This window comes from Canis aureus, chromosome 17 (assembly GCF_053574225.1).
Source record: "Canis aureus isolate CA01 chromosome 17, VMU_Caureus_v.1.0, whole genome shotgun sequence".
In the NCBI taxonomy this organism is placed as follows: domain Eukaryota; kingdom Metazoa; phylum Chordata; class Mammalia; order Carnivora; family Canidae; genus Canis; species Canis aureus.
In genome coordinates, this window is record NC_135627.1 from 52,235,445 (window position 1) to 52,252,153 (window position 16,709).

At 50.3% G+C, this 16,709-nt stretch overlaps 1 protein-coding gene across 1 annotated transcript; it reads left to right on the forward strand.

The window, feature by feature from the left end:
* Positions 1-346: 346 nt before the first annotated feature.
* On the forward strand, positions 347-16,211 carry RGCC (regulator of cell cycle). Its single transcript, XM_077855525.1, has 5 exons — positions 347-500; positions 1,083-1,268; positions 11,434-11,541; positions 14,136-14,198; positions 15,796-16,211. Exons 1-5 carry the CDS (start codon positions 452-454, stop codon positions 15,801-15,803), a joined length of 414 nt encoding a protein of 137 aa, XP_077711651.1. The 5' UTR covers positions 347-451; the 3' UTR covers positions 15,804-16,211.
* Positions 16,212-16,709: the final 498 nt, after the last annotated feature.

The window sequence follows — 16,709 nt, forward strand, 5'->3', positions numbered from 1 at the left end:
GGCGAGTCCTGGGGCTGCGGCCCGGGCTCCCGCGAGGCCCCGTCGCCGGCTTCGGGGCGGGCGCGTGGCGAGGGCGGTGGCCGGAGGGGGGCGCTGGGGGGGGCGGGGGGGCGGGCGGGGCGTCCCCGGGGCGCGGCTGGGACTCTCTCGCCCGCCCCGCCTCGTCCCGCCTCCGCCCGCGGCTATAAGACGGCGGGGCCCGGGGGTGGCGGCGGCCGAGCGGGCGGGGAGCGGGAGCGAGAGCGGAGAGCGGGAGCGGGCGGGGAGCGGGCGGGGAGCGGGCGGGGAGCGCACCGAGCGGAGGCGGCGCGGCCGGAGAGCGCGCGAGCCCGGGAGCCGGCGGGCGGGCAAGGCGGACCGAGCCGGGGCGCGCGGGGGCCCGCCCGGCGCAGCTCCCTCCCGGCGCCCCGACCCCGCAGGACCCTCCCCGCGCCCGGGGCCGCGCGCGCCCATGAAGCCTCCCGCCGCGCAGAGCAGCCCCGCGGCCGCCGCCGCCGCAGGTGAGTGCACCAGCCCTGCAGGCCCCGGCGCTTCCGCAGAAAGGGGGTCCCCGGGCGGCCTGACCCCGCGCCGGGCTGGCGACACCTCCACGGGCGCGTCCTGACCCAGTCTGCGCTCCGCCACCCGCTCGCCCGCGCGCCCCGGGGCCGGTACCCGACAGCCGCGGACGGACGGACACGCGGACGGACACTCGCGGACACGCACCCGCGGACACACTCGCGGACACACTTGCGGACACACTCGCGGACGCACACCCGCGGACACACACCCGCGGACGCACACCCGCGGACACACACCCGCGGACACACTCGCGGACACACACCCGCGGACACACACCCGCGGACACACACTCGCGGACACACACCCGCGGACACACACCCGCGGACACACACCCGCGGACACCCGCGGACGGGGCGTAGGGGTGCGGGGAAGAGTTCCGGCGCCCGGGGTACCGGGTGACCTGGGGTCACGGCGGAGGCTCAGTTTCCGCAGCTCGAAAACGGGCGGACGGTGGGCGGCGTGGGGGGCCGGCCGAGGGTCCCAGAGCCCCGCGCTGAGCCCGCCCGCCCGCCCGCCCGCAGCCCCCGCCCTGGACTCGGCGGCCGCGGGGGACCTGACGGACGCGCTGTGCGAGTTTGACGCGGTGCTGGCGGACTTCGCGTCGCCCTTCCACGAGCGCCACTTCCACTACGAGGAGCACCTGGAGCGCATGAAGCGGCGCAGCAGCGCGAGCGTGAGCGACAGCAGCGGCTTCAGCGACTCGGAGAGTAGGTGTGGGGCGGCGCGGGGCTGCGGGCGCGGCCGGCCAGAGGGCCCAGGAGGGTCCCGCGGGGCGAGCACCCCCCACCCCCGGGACTGGCTGTCACGCGGGGTCCCGGGACGGCCGGGCACCTGCCGCTGCAGGGTCCCGAGGCCGAGGGTGCGGGCCGCCCCCCCCCGTCCCCCCCCCGGACTGCCCGCCTCTCCCCTGCACGCCTCCCCCCCCGCGCCTCCCCCCTGCCCGCCCTCCCCTGCCCGCCCTGCCTCTCCCCTGCCCTGCCTCTCCCCTGCCCGCCCCCCTGCCCGCCCCCCTCTGCCCGCTCCGTCTCTCACCTGCCCTGCCTCTCCCCTGCCCGCCCCCCTCTGCCCGCCCCTCCCCTGCCCGCTCCGTCTCTCACCTGCCCTGCCTCTCCCCTGCCCGCCCCCCTCTGCCCGCACCGTCTCTCATCTGCCCGCCCCTCCCCTGCACGCTCGTTCTCCCGTTCTCCCGGGGTCGCTCCTCACCTGCCCCGCCCGCTCCGTCTCCCCCCTGCCCCGCCTCCCCCCTGCCCGCTGGGTCTCCCGGGGTCGCTCCTCACCCGCCCCGCCTCCCTCCTGCCTGCTCCGTCTCTTCACAGTCTCTCTTTCAGAGCGTGTGGGGCAAGTGCGGAGGGAGGGACGCAGGAGGACCCAATACTGAAAACTTTGGGAAAGGTCTCCCAAGCTGCTGTTCTTGGGATTCCTGAAATAACATCCTCACGTTTTCTTCTGGCTGCGAGCTCCCAGGCTTGCTGGGCGCTGCAGGCCGTTTGGAAAGACTCTCTGGCCTCCCCGCAGAGTTCAAGTGCTTTAGAGAGTGGCCCTCTTCCTTCTGGCAGGTCCCCCAAGGGGACTGCTGGCTTCCACACCTCCCGCCCCCCACCCCCACCTCGGGCTGGAGAGGGAGCCGAGAGCAGATGGGCTTACAGGTGCTTCCTGACAACTTGTCTCCTCTTGGAGACTTACCCCAGGGTCTCTTTGTCTTCAATGACCTTGCAAGTGGGACACTCCCCACCGACCCTCCAAGGATCAGATGGCCAGTAAGGATTCCAGATATCCGTTTAGGTGTCCGTTTAGGTGTCAGGATCTGGTGACTTTTCAATATCATGTGGTGGTTGTTGGTTTTCCAATTCTGGATGACTTAGTATTTTTCTTAGACTTTTCTTGAGACTTCATTCCCTACGTGAGTTACAGCATGAATGTCACTCCCTTTGCTGCCCTTGACTCTGGAAGCGAAAGCAATGACCCAATGATCTTTCCTTGTGATTCTCTTCTTTTGAAATCTGAAGCTTTTCCTCATTCCAGGGCAAAGATACAGCCCCAGACCTCCACATGAGCTGTCCTCCTGAAAATGAATAAAGGCCCTCGCCACCCTGTCCGGGGGTTTGAGTCAGAAACCTGAGGTCCCTCTTGACTTTCCTTGGAAGCCCCCCCCCCCCGCCCCACAAAGGGTTGGATTTAATTGCAGCTTTTGAGGTGAACAGGAATGGGATAGCATGCTGTTAATTTTCCATTTTGTATTTTGGACTTTATTGCTAATGACTGGACCCCTTATTTTCAATTTCAAAAGGAAATCTAAAAACTTTTGAAATCTGCCTCAATATCTGTGGCCAAACTTCAATAAGTCTCCTTCTGCTGGGGCTTGGAGCGGGTTATTTATTCATCACATACAAATTTCCCCCCCCCCCCCCCCCAGGAAAGAAGCTGGGACAGTCTGTCCAGTGCTGTGCTATTGCAAAGAATAACTCCTTTCTAAACCGCAGCCGCATTTGGCTAGAATATGGTCTGAGCTGGCCCATCACGGGTGATTGCAGCTCCCTCAGGGTAGGATTTCAGACTTGAGATCTGTTTTCAAGGGCCTCAAAGAGAAGGCACCCAGAAACACATTGTTAACGATTTGGAGGGAGATATTTGGAAGTCTGTAGTTTCTCTTGCAGAGGTGGGGGAGGGGTGAGGGGCTTGTGTGTTTTGCTTTCTGCTTTTGTTGTTATTTTTTTTTTTAAGATTTTATTTATTTATTCACGAGAGACAGAGAGAGAGAGGCAGAGACACAGGCAGAGGGAGAAGCAGGCTCCATGCAGGGAGCCTGATGTGGGACTGGATCCTGGGTCGCCAGGATCACGCCCTGGGGCGAAGGCAGTGCCAAACCACTGAGCCACCCGGGCTGCCCATGCTTTTGTTGTTAACTGTGTATTTTGCTAACCCTTAGTTTGGTCGCTAGGGCAGTAATGGGGATGGCATAAAGAAGGCTCAGATGACACTAGTCTTTATAAATGTGTAGTTAGTTTGTCCCCCGTAAGACTGGTTAGAAATAGTGGTGGCAGAAGCGGTGTGTATCTAACAGTAATTTTTTTTTGTTAACAGTAATTTCTTGAGGAAGCGTAATGTATGTGTCTTAACTGCCACCAAGAACTGAGCCCAGATGTTGATTATACGTATTTGTCCAATACTTTTCTGAGGAAGGGAATGTTTGAGAGAGGTAGGTCCTACTGAGATGTAGGCCACCAAAGCGGGGAGCCAACCAGGATAATGATAATAAGAGCACCTCACTTCTACTCAGCCCTTAGGAGGATTATTGTTCTTATTTGTTAGCTCTTATTGGTGGTGATCTCTGCTGTGTTTTATTTATTTTTTCAAAGGTTTTATTTATTCATGCATGAGAGACATAGAGAGAGAGGCAGAGACACAGGCAGAGGGAGAAGCAGGCTCCATGCAGGGAGCCCGACATGGGACTCGATCCCGGGTCTCCAGATCCCACGACTCCAGGATCCCACGCCGGGCTGAAGGCGGCGCTAAACCGCTCAGCCACCGGGGTTGCCCTCTGCTGTGTTTTATTTATTTTTTAATTTTTAAAAATTTTTTAAAGATTTTATTTATTTATTTATGAGAGACACAGAGAGAGAGGCAGAGACACAGGCAGAGGGAGAAGCAGGCTCCATGAAGGGAGCCTGATGTGGGACTTGATCCTGGGACTCCAGGATCACACCCTGGGCATGAAGGCAGGCGCTAAACCACTGAGCCACCCAGGGATCCCTCTGCTGTGTTTTAAATGTGGTATCTCCTAGGACCTCTGCCACAGTCCTATAAAATAGGCACAATTATCTCCAATTTTCTGATAAGAGAGCAGAACCACGTGGGCCCTCTCTCAGACCTTGCTGTGGTCACCATGGATGGCTGGCTGGAATGGGAAGCAGGTCCTCAGGAATAGACTTGAAGCCCGGTGGACCTGAATCACGTGCCTATGTATCAATAGCGGTTGTGTCTGAGGGTGTCTCTTCAAGACAGTGGTCATCTGGCCGGGTCATTGGAGCCCAGGCTGTGCTCTATTGGGCCCCTGGGCAACAGATGGGCCTCCGTTTCTCTAGCTGTGAAATTAAAAGGATGCTATTTAATAATGCTAGTAGAAACATCCACAAGCTCATGAATAGGAAGAAAAATTTTGCTCTGTTTCATGCTTTCAAGAAAACATTAAAATGCATACACCAGGCTCTGTGACATAATCAGATACACTTACACCAGTGTCTTGCATGGAAATGTTACATGTGCGCTACGAACCAGTAGTACCTTGAGGCTTACTCAGCCTTCTACCTACTGCTCTATCACTCAGAACATGTGGCCAACTTACGAGATAGCTCAAAGCAGCTGTTCTGTCTTTTTTTGAAGAACCCTTCCTTGGGGGCCCCTGGCTGGCTCGGTCAGTTGAGCATCAGACTCTTGATTTCAGCTCAGGTCATGATCTCAGGGGTTGTGAGATTGAGCCCTGCACTGGGCTCTGTGCTGAGCGTGGAGCCTGCTTAAGATTCTCTCTCCCTTTCTGCCCCATGCTCTCTTTCTGTTAAAAAAAAAAAAAAAAAAAGTAGGGTTGCTTGCTTTTTTTTTTTTTTAAGATTTTATTTATTTATTCATGAGAAACACACACACACACACACACACACACACACACACACACACACAGGCAGAGACACAGGCAGAGGGAGAAGCAGGCTCCATGCAGGGAACCCAATGTGGGACTCGATCCCTCGAACCCGAGGATCGCACCCTGGGCTGAAGGCCAAACCTCTGAGCCACCCAGGGATCCCCCCGGTTGCTTGCTTCTAAAGAAGAAACATAGACATTTCTTCTGCCCAAAGAGGCAAATTACCTAGATAGAGAAGAATGTATGTTTAATAGAGAAATACTCCTTCCTGTTCCCACTTACAGTAGGTCCCCCAAAGATGTGAGTGAAGAGAAGACCAAAGTGAAAATTGCAAGATAACTCCTCCTTACAGGTGGCATTTAAATGGGGGTTGGTCAGAACAGGCTTGTTCTTTTCCCCTAAACTTGGGTCCAACAGGTAACCTCAGACACTTTGGTGGGAGCAGTTTTAACGTCAGCAGTAAAAGGGCAGCATAATTAGGAGCTAGGGCAGTGTTGTTCAAACTTGATCCTTAGAGGTGCTCCAGGAGTCACAAACTTCTTCAGTTTGAACTTATTAAAAAACAAAACCAAACATTGTTTTCCAATATTTTCAAAACTGTAAATGCACACTCTGACTCCTCAAATACGTTCGATGAAATTTTAACTCGTAATTACTAAGTTTTAATCAACGTGTTAATTGATAGGTTTCCACTGAATGATCTTATGCGAAGTTTAAAATATTAACTTGAACTTTTTTTTAAAGATATATTTTTTAAAAGATTTTATTTATCTATTCATGAGAACACACAGAGAGAGAGAGAGAGAGAGGCAGAGACACAGGCAGAGGGAGAAGCAAGCTCCATGCAGGGAGCCCGATGTGGGACTCAATCCCGGGACCCCAAAATCACACCCTGGGCTGAAGGCAGTGCTAAACCTCTGAGCCACCCGGGCTGCCCCTTAACTTGAACTTTTCAAGGTGGTATGAACTTCTATCTTCACTGTATTGGGGTTTCACATACCCTTTTCCCTTGAAGGGGAGGGGGGTGTGTTTTGTTACTTAACAGAAAGGATCTGAAGGCTCCTGTTGTGCAAGGGATATTGTGATATCGTAGAGCCACTTTAGGGAGTGAGGAACTGGCTTCTTTAGCGTATGCAAGACCAGGACATTTGTATGTCTTTGCTGAGTCTCTTCCAGCTTGGGCACCTGATGGGCGCTGGGTGCCAGCGTGACAGGTAGCGTATTGGCTGATCTGGCTTAGGAGCTACAGAGGTTGGAATCCGAGCTTGCTCAACCATGAGAGAGTAAGTTAGGAGCCCTGTGGCTGCACTGGCACGGTGTTAGGGATTCTAGGTGGGTGTTAGGGTCCAGGTGGGTGACCGGGCTCATTCTGATGGGGACCTGGAGAGATGTGGAAAGGGACCAAGCAGAGCCAGAAGGGAAGCTGGGGCGAGAGTGTTGAGGGGAAGAGAGGGGGCCCTTTCATATTCTATCCTACTTCTAGAGAGGTTTTCAGAATTTAGATTTTGTGGAGGAGATTAACCCTCCTCCCTGCCCCCCCCACCACCAACCATTCCCTGTGGCAAAAGGAAACAGGTCCAAGGCTTTCTTTTTCCCAGTTAATTACTGTAGTTTGCTTGTCTTCAACGTGTGGGATTGTTCTATATTTACAGGCGCTCTGGGCAAGGTTTACTGTCTGTGGCTTTTCTTTCCTCTGGAGGAGCACATGTCGGTGCTAACCCTAAATTACCTTTTTCCCCACCTCCAAACTAAAAGAGCACAACTACCTTTTAAACAGGCTTCTGTTTTTACGGCTGAGTTTCTCAAGCTCTGTTGGTGAGCATTAGAGCTGGGTGTTTGTATACTGAATGTGCTGGCACTTCTTCAGCGGGGGTCTTAGAAAACTTGGTGCTTGAGCTCGAGGAGCCTGGCTTCAGCACACCAAGGTCACAGGCCAAGGACATTTCTGAGGAGGCTTTGAGATGCTCGTTGAGATGGGGCTTTGGAACTGATTGAAGTAGACACTGCAGAGCCTGGAAATATCTGGTCTTATTACCTGCCAAGGTTCCCCAAATCATCACCATGTGTGTCCCTCGAACCGCCCCCCCCCACCCGTTAATAGCAACACCTGATTTTGGGCTGGGGCCGTAATATGTTAATGTGCTATCAGCCAGCAACACGTTGCTGTCATTTTATCAGACCAACTGACTGCTGTTTTGCAGAGGAGAGAGTTCCAGAGGTGTGAAAAGGCTTTCCTTACCTTTTCATCTACCACACTGCTTTCCATGAGGTCTTCTTCATGGAGGGTGCTCAACAAAAGTCCAGAGTGAAAATTTTACTGGATAAAAGGAGATGAGGTCTAGAGCGTGAGCTCCTTCTCTGGTGGTGGTTTGTTTTAGGGAGGTTTATTCTGGGGTGCCTCCGAAGATAAGCTTCTCTTAAGAATGTTGCTAGTGGGGGCCCCTGGGTGGCTTAGTGGTCGAGTACCTGCCTTCGGCCCAGGGCGTGAGTCCCACATCAGGCTCCCTGTGGGAAGCCTGCTTCTCCCTCTGCCTCTCTCTGTGTGTCTCTCATGAATAAATAAAAATCTTAAAAAAAAAAAAAAAAAAGAATGTTGCTATTACCTGAAGAGGAGGAAGCCGAGCCCCAGGATCTTGGTCGTTACTCTCTTCTATGGTGACCTCTCCTCTCTTGGCCATGTCCTCCTCCATTTCACCAGAATAAAATCATGAAAACCATAGGAATCCTACATGGAGCACCTCGTTCCTATTCCCCTTTTGCTAAGGAGGAAGCTAAGACTCGGGTAAAGTGATGGGCACAGGGTCACACAGTCGTGGTGACCTCCCACCCCATACATCTCAACTGTGGCACCATCTGCTGGGCTTCTCACTAGCTTTGGGCTTCTTGAAGTTGCTTTTCTCGTCTTTTTTTTCATGAATGACGTGTATACAGTATTACCACAGGGTGGGACTAGACTGTGGGCAGGTTTGGTTCAAGGAGGCTGGGGGTTCATTTCCTGTTGATGGTTGAGTATCCTGGAGCCTGGGGTCAGGTCTGGCTCAGATTTGCACTGGAACCCACAGGAGGAGAGAGGACTCAAGGTGTGGCAATGCCCCGGTGTGTGAGCTTGTGTGTGTTTGTGGGGGGTGGCGTGTAAGGGGAGGGGGGAAGTGAGGAAGTGAGCATGTGCTATGTTGACATGCCTGTGCGCCCCGTGTGTGTTTATATATAGTGTACTTGGTTGTTTTTTTTTTTTTTCTCTCTCCCTCCCTCATTGGGGGAGTAGCATCAGTCCATTAGCCGTAAGAGGAACTTCTGATTATTTTAAGTTTGGTTTGCAACTGAATTTATTAGGCAAGTAACAGCCAGGTTGTCTATATATTTTCTGAATTTGAGGAAAATACTTGGATCAAAAAGGCATTTTAACACCAGGCTTTAAAGGCTAAGAAGAGGCACTGTGTGGCAATGTCCCGGTACCTATGACTCATTCTCCACAGTCTCAAAACCACCTGAGCTACCCAGAGGTTTTCCTGAATCTTCGTAGGGGGTCTTTTCTTTTTCCTACATTTTGCAATGGCCTTTTCCATGTCTAGATAGAGCATTCCTTCCCTCGAAAACTCAATGACAGTGGTCTACTTGCCGGTGAGGAAAAATAGTGTGTGCGTGTGTGCCCCCCCCCCCCGCCGCCACCTGTGAGCCCCCCACCCCCTGAGAACGAGTATATGTGGCTGTAACGTTGCTAAAGAGTTGGAGCAAAATAGAGATGATGTCAAAGTCAGGGCGAGGGCCCGTGGTGCAGGGTGGGGTGGAGTGAGGTGTGGTGGTGAAACTGGCTCTCAAGGACCATCTGCTTCTGGGAGATAGAGACCAGAGGTGTGATCACTGAAGTCTGGGCTGGGCACCCCGGGCCAGGGATGGAGGCGATGCTCTCCGTGTCCTTTAGAATCAAAAATTATGGGCCAAATACCTCCTACTCTTTCCTTCTGTCTCAGGGGTCTGGGCATGAGGCCGGCCTCCCCGGAGCCCTCTGTGGTTTTCCTGCCACTAAGTCTTAGCTCATCGTTTCCCTGCAAGTTTCTCGGGTTCTATTTGTGGCGATTCTCCTACCTATTACGTGGTGACAAACAGTCATGCTCTGCTGTAGGTCTGCAGCAGACTTGACCACTTTTTTGTACGTAAGGGAAGGGCTTTCCCTTGAGAAAATCCAGACTGTTCTAGAAGTGGGCTGACAAAGCAGGCAGAAGGGCTTCCCCGGTCGAGTTCCATGGAACACAAGTGCCCTGAGAGTATTAAGGGGCGGCCACAAAAAAATGTGTCCCATAGTTAAATTTGAGAAATAAGGCTAAGCTGGTTTTTCATAAGACTTCTCAGGGACATTAAAGTGGGAAGATGCAGTAGGAATCTCCAGGGGTGCTTGGTGCTTCTCAAACCTAGTTGATCTCACAGTTCTTCTTTCCAAAGGACCAGTATTCTGAGGGATATATATTTGGGGAAATACAAGTGTGAGGTTGGGTATCTTGGATCTCAGTAGGTGTTCACCATCGAAGCCCTGAAAAGTGACTGGTGGTCCTTTTAGGTGACCTGGGCTGGACCTCTAAAGGGAGAAAAGATTGTGAGGGTCAGGCATGTCTGGAAGAGTGAACAAGATGAGTGTGTAGGTCAGGAAGACAAGGTGGCACTGGGGCCACCTGGTTGGGGTGGGGGGGTGGGGGGGAGTGGGAGGAAGGGGAGCCAAGTGTAGGGCCTGAGAACTTGTAGCAGCCTTTTAGGGATGAAGCTGAATTCTTTTGGGATGAGAAGATTCTGCTTCTGAAAACCTTTTTTAATCTGAATATATCTTCTGTGACTTCATGTTCACTTTGAGTTATGGGGACCAAAGAAATATGTGTTTGCCTCCTCCTGAGCTGGAGGTCATTGGATTAAGGCGAGTGAATCCCCAAGAAGGGTAGAGTCCTGCCCAGGCCCTCTTGATGCAGCTGGCCTCTTGCACCTGAACAGCCTCTCCAGAGCTCATCTCGGCTCCACCTGTGGCTGGCTTCGAGTTTTGTTTTAACCAGGAAGACTGTTAACTTTGTGACCTCAGAGGCCACATCCTGCTTCTGTGGGCTGCTCTGCCTTTGAGCCCTATGAGTGGGTCCTGCTCAGCCAGCAACTCCCTTTAGGTGTCACAGTCACGTGGCCGGGCTGGCCGTGGGTTGGTTTCCTCCTTCTTGGCAGGGTCTAGAGAAGTAGGCCCTCAGAACGTTAAGAGCTGGAAGGGACTTTAAGGATTGAGGAGCCTTCCCATTTTCTTGGTGGCAAAACTGAGGCTCAGAGATACTATCTTGCTCAAGGGTGCCCGAGTACCTAAGTAGCTGAGCTGGTTCCCTTGACTCCCAGCGTAGCCCTGCTTCTGGGACCTTGTTCTGCTTTCTCTCTGGTCTTCGGGGGTAGGACGATAGAAGGAGCCACAGAGTTATTCCCAGTGTCTAGAATTGACAACCCCTACAAAAAATGTTGATCTCTGACCCTCCAGCTTATCCTTAGAGTGTAAGTTCTCAGGAAAACTGTGACACAGACTCTCTTGAGCAGGTAGGAAGGATTATTATTATTATTTAAACATTTGAAAAAAGAGATTTATTTATTTATTTTAGAGAGCAGAGGGGGAGAGAGGGAGCAAGAGAGAGAGAGAGAGAGAATCTCTAGCAGACTCCCCACTGAGTGTGGAGCCCAGTGGGGGGGGGGGTGAACTGGTTCCATGACCCTGAGATCATGACTTGAGCTGAAATCAAGAGTCAGATGCTCAACCGACTGAGCCACCCAGGTGCTCCCAGGCAGGGAGGATTATTAAGTAATGGGATCCAACCGGGTATTTGTATTTTAGGGAAATCAGAGGGCAGAAGGGACTTTTCTTTAGGAAAGAGGATTCTTTTTGCTCCACAATCCCAAACCAACCCCCCACCCCTCATCAGCCAAGCATTGGCTTGGTTGTCAGTTAGAGACCCGGGCAGTGGGCTCCTATGTGTTGCAAAGAAGGATGGTCTGGTCGTGATAATCCTATCACAGTCTCCTTTGTAAGGGTCTCCATGCAAGACCCTGGGTGTGCAGGACACACACACACAGGCACTCCCCTGCCTTGAATCATTTGAGGGCAGAAATATGAAGTCTGGAAATGAACCTGTTTTCTTTACAACTTTGCTCCTTTTGGAGAGGAGCCATGGTTATCAATAGACTAGAGACTGAAAACCACCTTGAATGAGTTATATTTTCTTTCCTGGAAGGTGCAGATTCGCTCTACAGGAACAGCTTCAGCTTCAGTGATGAAAAACTGAATTCTCCAACAGACTCTGCTCCGGCTCTGCTCTCCCCTGCTGTCACTCCTCGGAAAGGTAGGCTCATGGGTTGTGGTGTGAGGTTTTGGGCTTCCTCTACTGCCTTCCCCCCTCAATCTCTCCTCTCCTCTCCCTTAGCCCTGACCAATCTTCCCCAAATGGGGGCACTTTGGTGGCTCGTCATTGAGCACCTGCCTTTGGCTCAGGTCGAGATCCTGGGGTCTGGGGATCAAGTTCCCGCATCAGGCTCCCTGCATGGAGTCTGCTTCTCCCTCTGCCTATGTCTCTGCCTCTCTCTGTCTCTTATGAATAAATAAATAAAATCTTAAAAAAATATATTTCCCAAATACGTGAAACAAGTAGAGAAAACTAACATCCACGTACAGGATGGTGTGAAATGGAATTTGTTCTCCCTCAGGATTCTGATCAATGTGAAAATGGATCGGGATCCCTGGGTGGCGCAGTGGTTTGGCGCCTGCCTTTGGCCCAGGGCGCGATCCTAGAGACCCGGGATCGAATCCCACGTCGGGCTCCCGGTGCATGGAGCCTGCTTCTCCCTCTGCCTGTGTCTCTGCCTCTCTCTCTCTCTCTGTGACTATCATAAATAAATAAAAATAAAAAAAAAAAAAAAAAGAAAATGGATCAGATAAATGGGGAGCAAGAAACCAAATTCGCAGGGAGAAAGAAAACCGGTCTTCTCCAGACTCTGCTTTCTCTCACGTGGTGTAATCAAGACTGCTAAATGACAGTGCTCTCCCAGACTGGTTGGTTCTAGAACTGAAAGCTCAGCAGCAGTTAGGCTTTGCAAGAAAGTGGGATTCTTTTTATTTGCATTAACTGTGTAACCAGTGCTTTCAGATGACCAATTTAACAATATTAAACGGGGTCATCCTCATGAGACCAGCGATGAGCTAACATGATTTAAAATAGCAGCTCCAGCCTGGCTCTACTGTGACATTAATAGACCTTAAAAAAAAAAAAGTTTCTAAAGATGCATGAGCGGTTTCTTATTTTTTGGAACTTGTAAAGTGTCTCCAGCTAGAGAGCTGAATGTTCTGTTATATTGGACAAGTGCCCTTTTGAAAACAAAAGGAGTTTTTTTCCCCCTTCAAGAAACATTATACTTGCTGAAAATAGTTGCAGAATGCAATAAAAATGGAACATAGTTAAAAAAGAAATATGAAGATTCTATTACTTTTCTCACTCTTGGCATCAACGAGGAATTTCGCTCTTTTTCGAAAGAGTGATTTTTCAATTCTTCCTCCCAATGGAGCGGTGTCAGCAGCAGCCACTGGGGACCCTGCCATCGTCCAGCTCCCTGTCGGTAAAATGGAGCTATTGAATTTGGAGAGACAGGGCAGTGTGGGAGGTGGCTTCAAGACGTGCCCAGATTTGCTACCTGATTCTCAAGACAAAGAAATTACAGAGAGAGAGAGAGAGAGAGAGAGAGAGAGAGAGAGAAACTCTAGTTGTAGATTGCTTTTAAAGGCTGAGAACTAAAAAAAAAAAAAAGCTGAGAACTAGGCAGCCCGGGTGGCTCAGCAGTTTAGCGCCTGCCTTTGGCCCAGGGCATGATCCTGGAGACCCAGGATCGAGTCCCATGTCAGGCTCCCTGCATGGGGCCTGCTTCTCCCTCTGCCTGTGTCTCTGCCTTTCTCTCTCTCTGTGTCTCTCATGAATACATAAAATCTTAAAAAAAAAAAAATGATAAAAGCTGAGAACAACAAGCTGTTTGTAGCCGGCAAGGGTTAACAGATGAAGCTCCGGGAATGCATTTGGGAGAAGGTATGAATGATGCACTCTGCAGGAAAGCGTATGGGTCGCAGGGCATAGAGGGAACAGAAGCCCGATGAGGACTTGGCACCTTGCGCTGGCCGCTGGAGGGATGGGGCCTCCCGTCACCTTCCCTGTACTATTTTGACAAAGAGCAGTGGCCCCCATTCATTTCCTCCTGGGCGGACCCCGAGGGCTGCAGCACTGCCCTGGGGTGGTAGCAAACCTGAAGGTGTTGATAAGAGGCGTAGTGAGAATCCGGAGTCTGGGTGTCCGCTCTGCACAGCGCCAAGCTTACCGGATATTTTTGACAGCTAACTCAGAGCTGACACAATAAAAAAATCAAGCCTTTTTGTCTTTCTTCCCAGCCCCTCACTACCCCTGCCTTTCAAATTCTTTTTTTTTAAAGATTGTATTTATTTATTCATGAGACACAGAGAGAGAGGGGTGGGCAGAGACATAGGAAGAGAGAGAAGCGGGTTCCCTGCGGGGAGTCCGATGCGGGACTTGAACTAAAGACCCCGGGATCATGACCTGAGCCAAGGCAGACGCTCAACCACTGAGCCATCTAGGTGTCCCTGCCCTTCAGACTCTTAAAGAAGTGAAAGGAGGTGGTCCTTCTAGGTTGTTGGGCTGGGGGTGGCGTGAGGGCTGATGAACTGAAAAAAAAAAGGGAGACATTTAGGCTAATCTTCAGCATCCGTGTCTGAGTTGACTGTCAGTAAACACTGGAGCAGACACTTCGGCTTGGTACAGGACACTTGAAAATGATGCCTCTGTAGATACAGAGATGCAAAGTGGGGTCACATCATCCTGGGAACCCAGGGCATCAGGAGCCGTCGTGATATGGAAACTGAAGGTCGACTCTTGTTTTTCAGCCAAACTAGGAGACACGAAAGAGCTAGAAGACTTTATTGCTGATCTTGACAGAACATTAGCAAGTGAGTACATGCCTGGGATTAAAAAAAAAAAATCAAACAGAAAACCAACCAACACTCACTGCTGATAAAGTGCCCTAATGTTTACCAGCTTGCCAGGGGACAAGAAGTTACATCATCAGGCTTCTTTAGGTTCAGAAACAGAACCCTAGTGGCTCAGAAAGAAGTTCTGCGTTCATGTAGATCGTGCGCCTTTCCAAACAGTGAGAACAGGCCACCAGCAAACAATGACATTTTGTTTGAGAAATGCAGAGTTGTTAGTAACAAGGTCAGAGCTCTCTCACCGTGATGGCCCGGCAGGCTTTTCAGAGAAGAAATGAGCTGACTGGCCACGGAAGCAATGTGCCAACAAGCCAGATGGTTCCATCCCATGGGCCAGGGAAGTCTTCCCAGGTTAGATCCAGGGGCTTGGGGAGGTCTGGCTTCTAGAGGATTGGGTCTCAAAAGACAGAAAGAATAAGCCTGGGGAGACCCGGTCGCCAAACGCCCACTTAGTGAAGATTAGGGAACATACTTCCCATTTGGCAGTTACACTACTGGTACCCCTTTTGTGTGACCAAAAATGTTGAGAAGTGAAGATACCACACCATAACTGCAATGTGGGCGGGAGGGTATGTCCAGAAGACGGGCCCCCGAGAAATCAATCTACCCACTCTGTTTCAAAAGGAAAGGATTATAAAAAGAAAGAAAGAAAGAAAGAAAGAAAGAAAGAAAGAAAGAAAGAAAGAGAAAGAAAAGAAAGAAAGAAAGAAAGAAAGAAAGAAAGAGAAAGAAAGAAAGAAAGAAAGAAAGAAAGAAAGAAAGAAAGAAAAGAAAAGAAAAGAAAAAAAGAAGAAAGAAAGAAAGGATTACAAGAGCCAGAAGGATTGGGAATGAAGGTTTAGCTTCCGTACTCCTGGTGGGCTGTATTCAGTCACAGAGCAAAAGAATTTTGTCCTAGCCTCTTAATTTTTCAATGAAAGAGTTGATTTTCCATAAGAAATGTTTTATGCTGGACTCTGCCAGATAGCCAGGTCAGACCTGAAAGGTTAGATCCAAAGTTGTTATTTTATTTATTTTATTTATTTTTTTCAAAGCTGGTTATTTTAACAGGACTCAGTTCTTAACAGGGTTTCAGACGGACCTAAATAGGGTGGAAAGTCAAGGTCCTTGTGTATTTTCTATTTGTTGGAGAATTTTATTGCCCATTCTCTTACATGCTGTACCATCCCACATCTAAAGACCTAGGCCTGTTTTGACAGAGATTATTGTAATTACAGCACAATTTGTATGAGGCCCAGGTAACAGGCCTGCCTACTTCATGGGAATTGCAGCTGGCCGCCCTGTCGTACCAGTTACTCAGACCTACACTACGTGGGAAGCCTGCCATTAAGTTTAGTGCTTTGATGCCCGTCTGTGATGGTGTGATCGGGTTACATATGAGAATTGGGAACTTTTTTTTTCACATTTTTATTTTTAATTTTTTTTTACATATTTTTTTAATTGGAGTTCAATTCGCCAACATATAGCATAACACCCAGTGCTCATCCCATCAAGTGCCCCCCTCTGTGCCCGTCACCTTTTGTGTGAGTGGATAACCTTATTTATCACCTCTTTATAGGTATGTGAAACAAGGAGAAGTTCTGGGTCCTTTCATCATAAGGGAGAAGCTTCAGAAAGCTCCAAGGACCTGGTAAACATCAGCTACAGAAGTTGCTACCAGAGCCGACAGAGATGAGTGCTCACCTACCACCAGGCCATTCTCAGGCTTGTGCGTAAAAACCAACCTTTGAGATCATCTCTGGGCAATTTAGACAGTGAAACTGACTTTGTTTACCAGCTTGCCGCGTATTAGAACAAATGACCTATGCTAATATTCTATTTCTCTCAAAACCTAGCTATCCCGTAATTTAAAGTGCTTTTATGAAAAATATTTGTAATTAATTATATATGGTTGGAAACAGTAAATATGCTTTTCCCAGTATAATATATTTTTGTATGCAAATAAAATTTGACCTAGAGTCTGTATTCTGTAAACTTCTTTTTTTTTTCTTTCTTTCTTTCAGTATGTTCCCATTTAAGTAATATTCTAGTGGGAATAACACTCCTCTTGACGTCTAACAAGGGCTTTGGGTGCTGCCCAAGAGACAATAGGACGGTGAACTGAGGTCGTTTTGAAGCTCCTTCAGGGCTCGAGAGGGAAATGCTGGCCTGTGATTCCTGGGACATTTTAATTTGAGGATTGTGGGGTTTTTTTAATTGAGGTATCGTTGATGTACAATATTATATGAGTCTCAGGTGTACAACACAGTGATTTGACACTTCTGTACCTTTCCAGACGCTCACTACGATAAATGTACCTGTCACCCCACAAAGTATTACATTATTGACTATATTCCCTATGCTGTACTTTTCATCCCTGTGACTGAGGATTGTGGTTTGTTGGGTTCCTCCTCCATCTTTATTCTCATATCTTACCACCTTTTTAGCTGCCATGGCTCTTTCTTTCAATTAAGGGAAACACTCGCGCTCAAA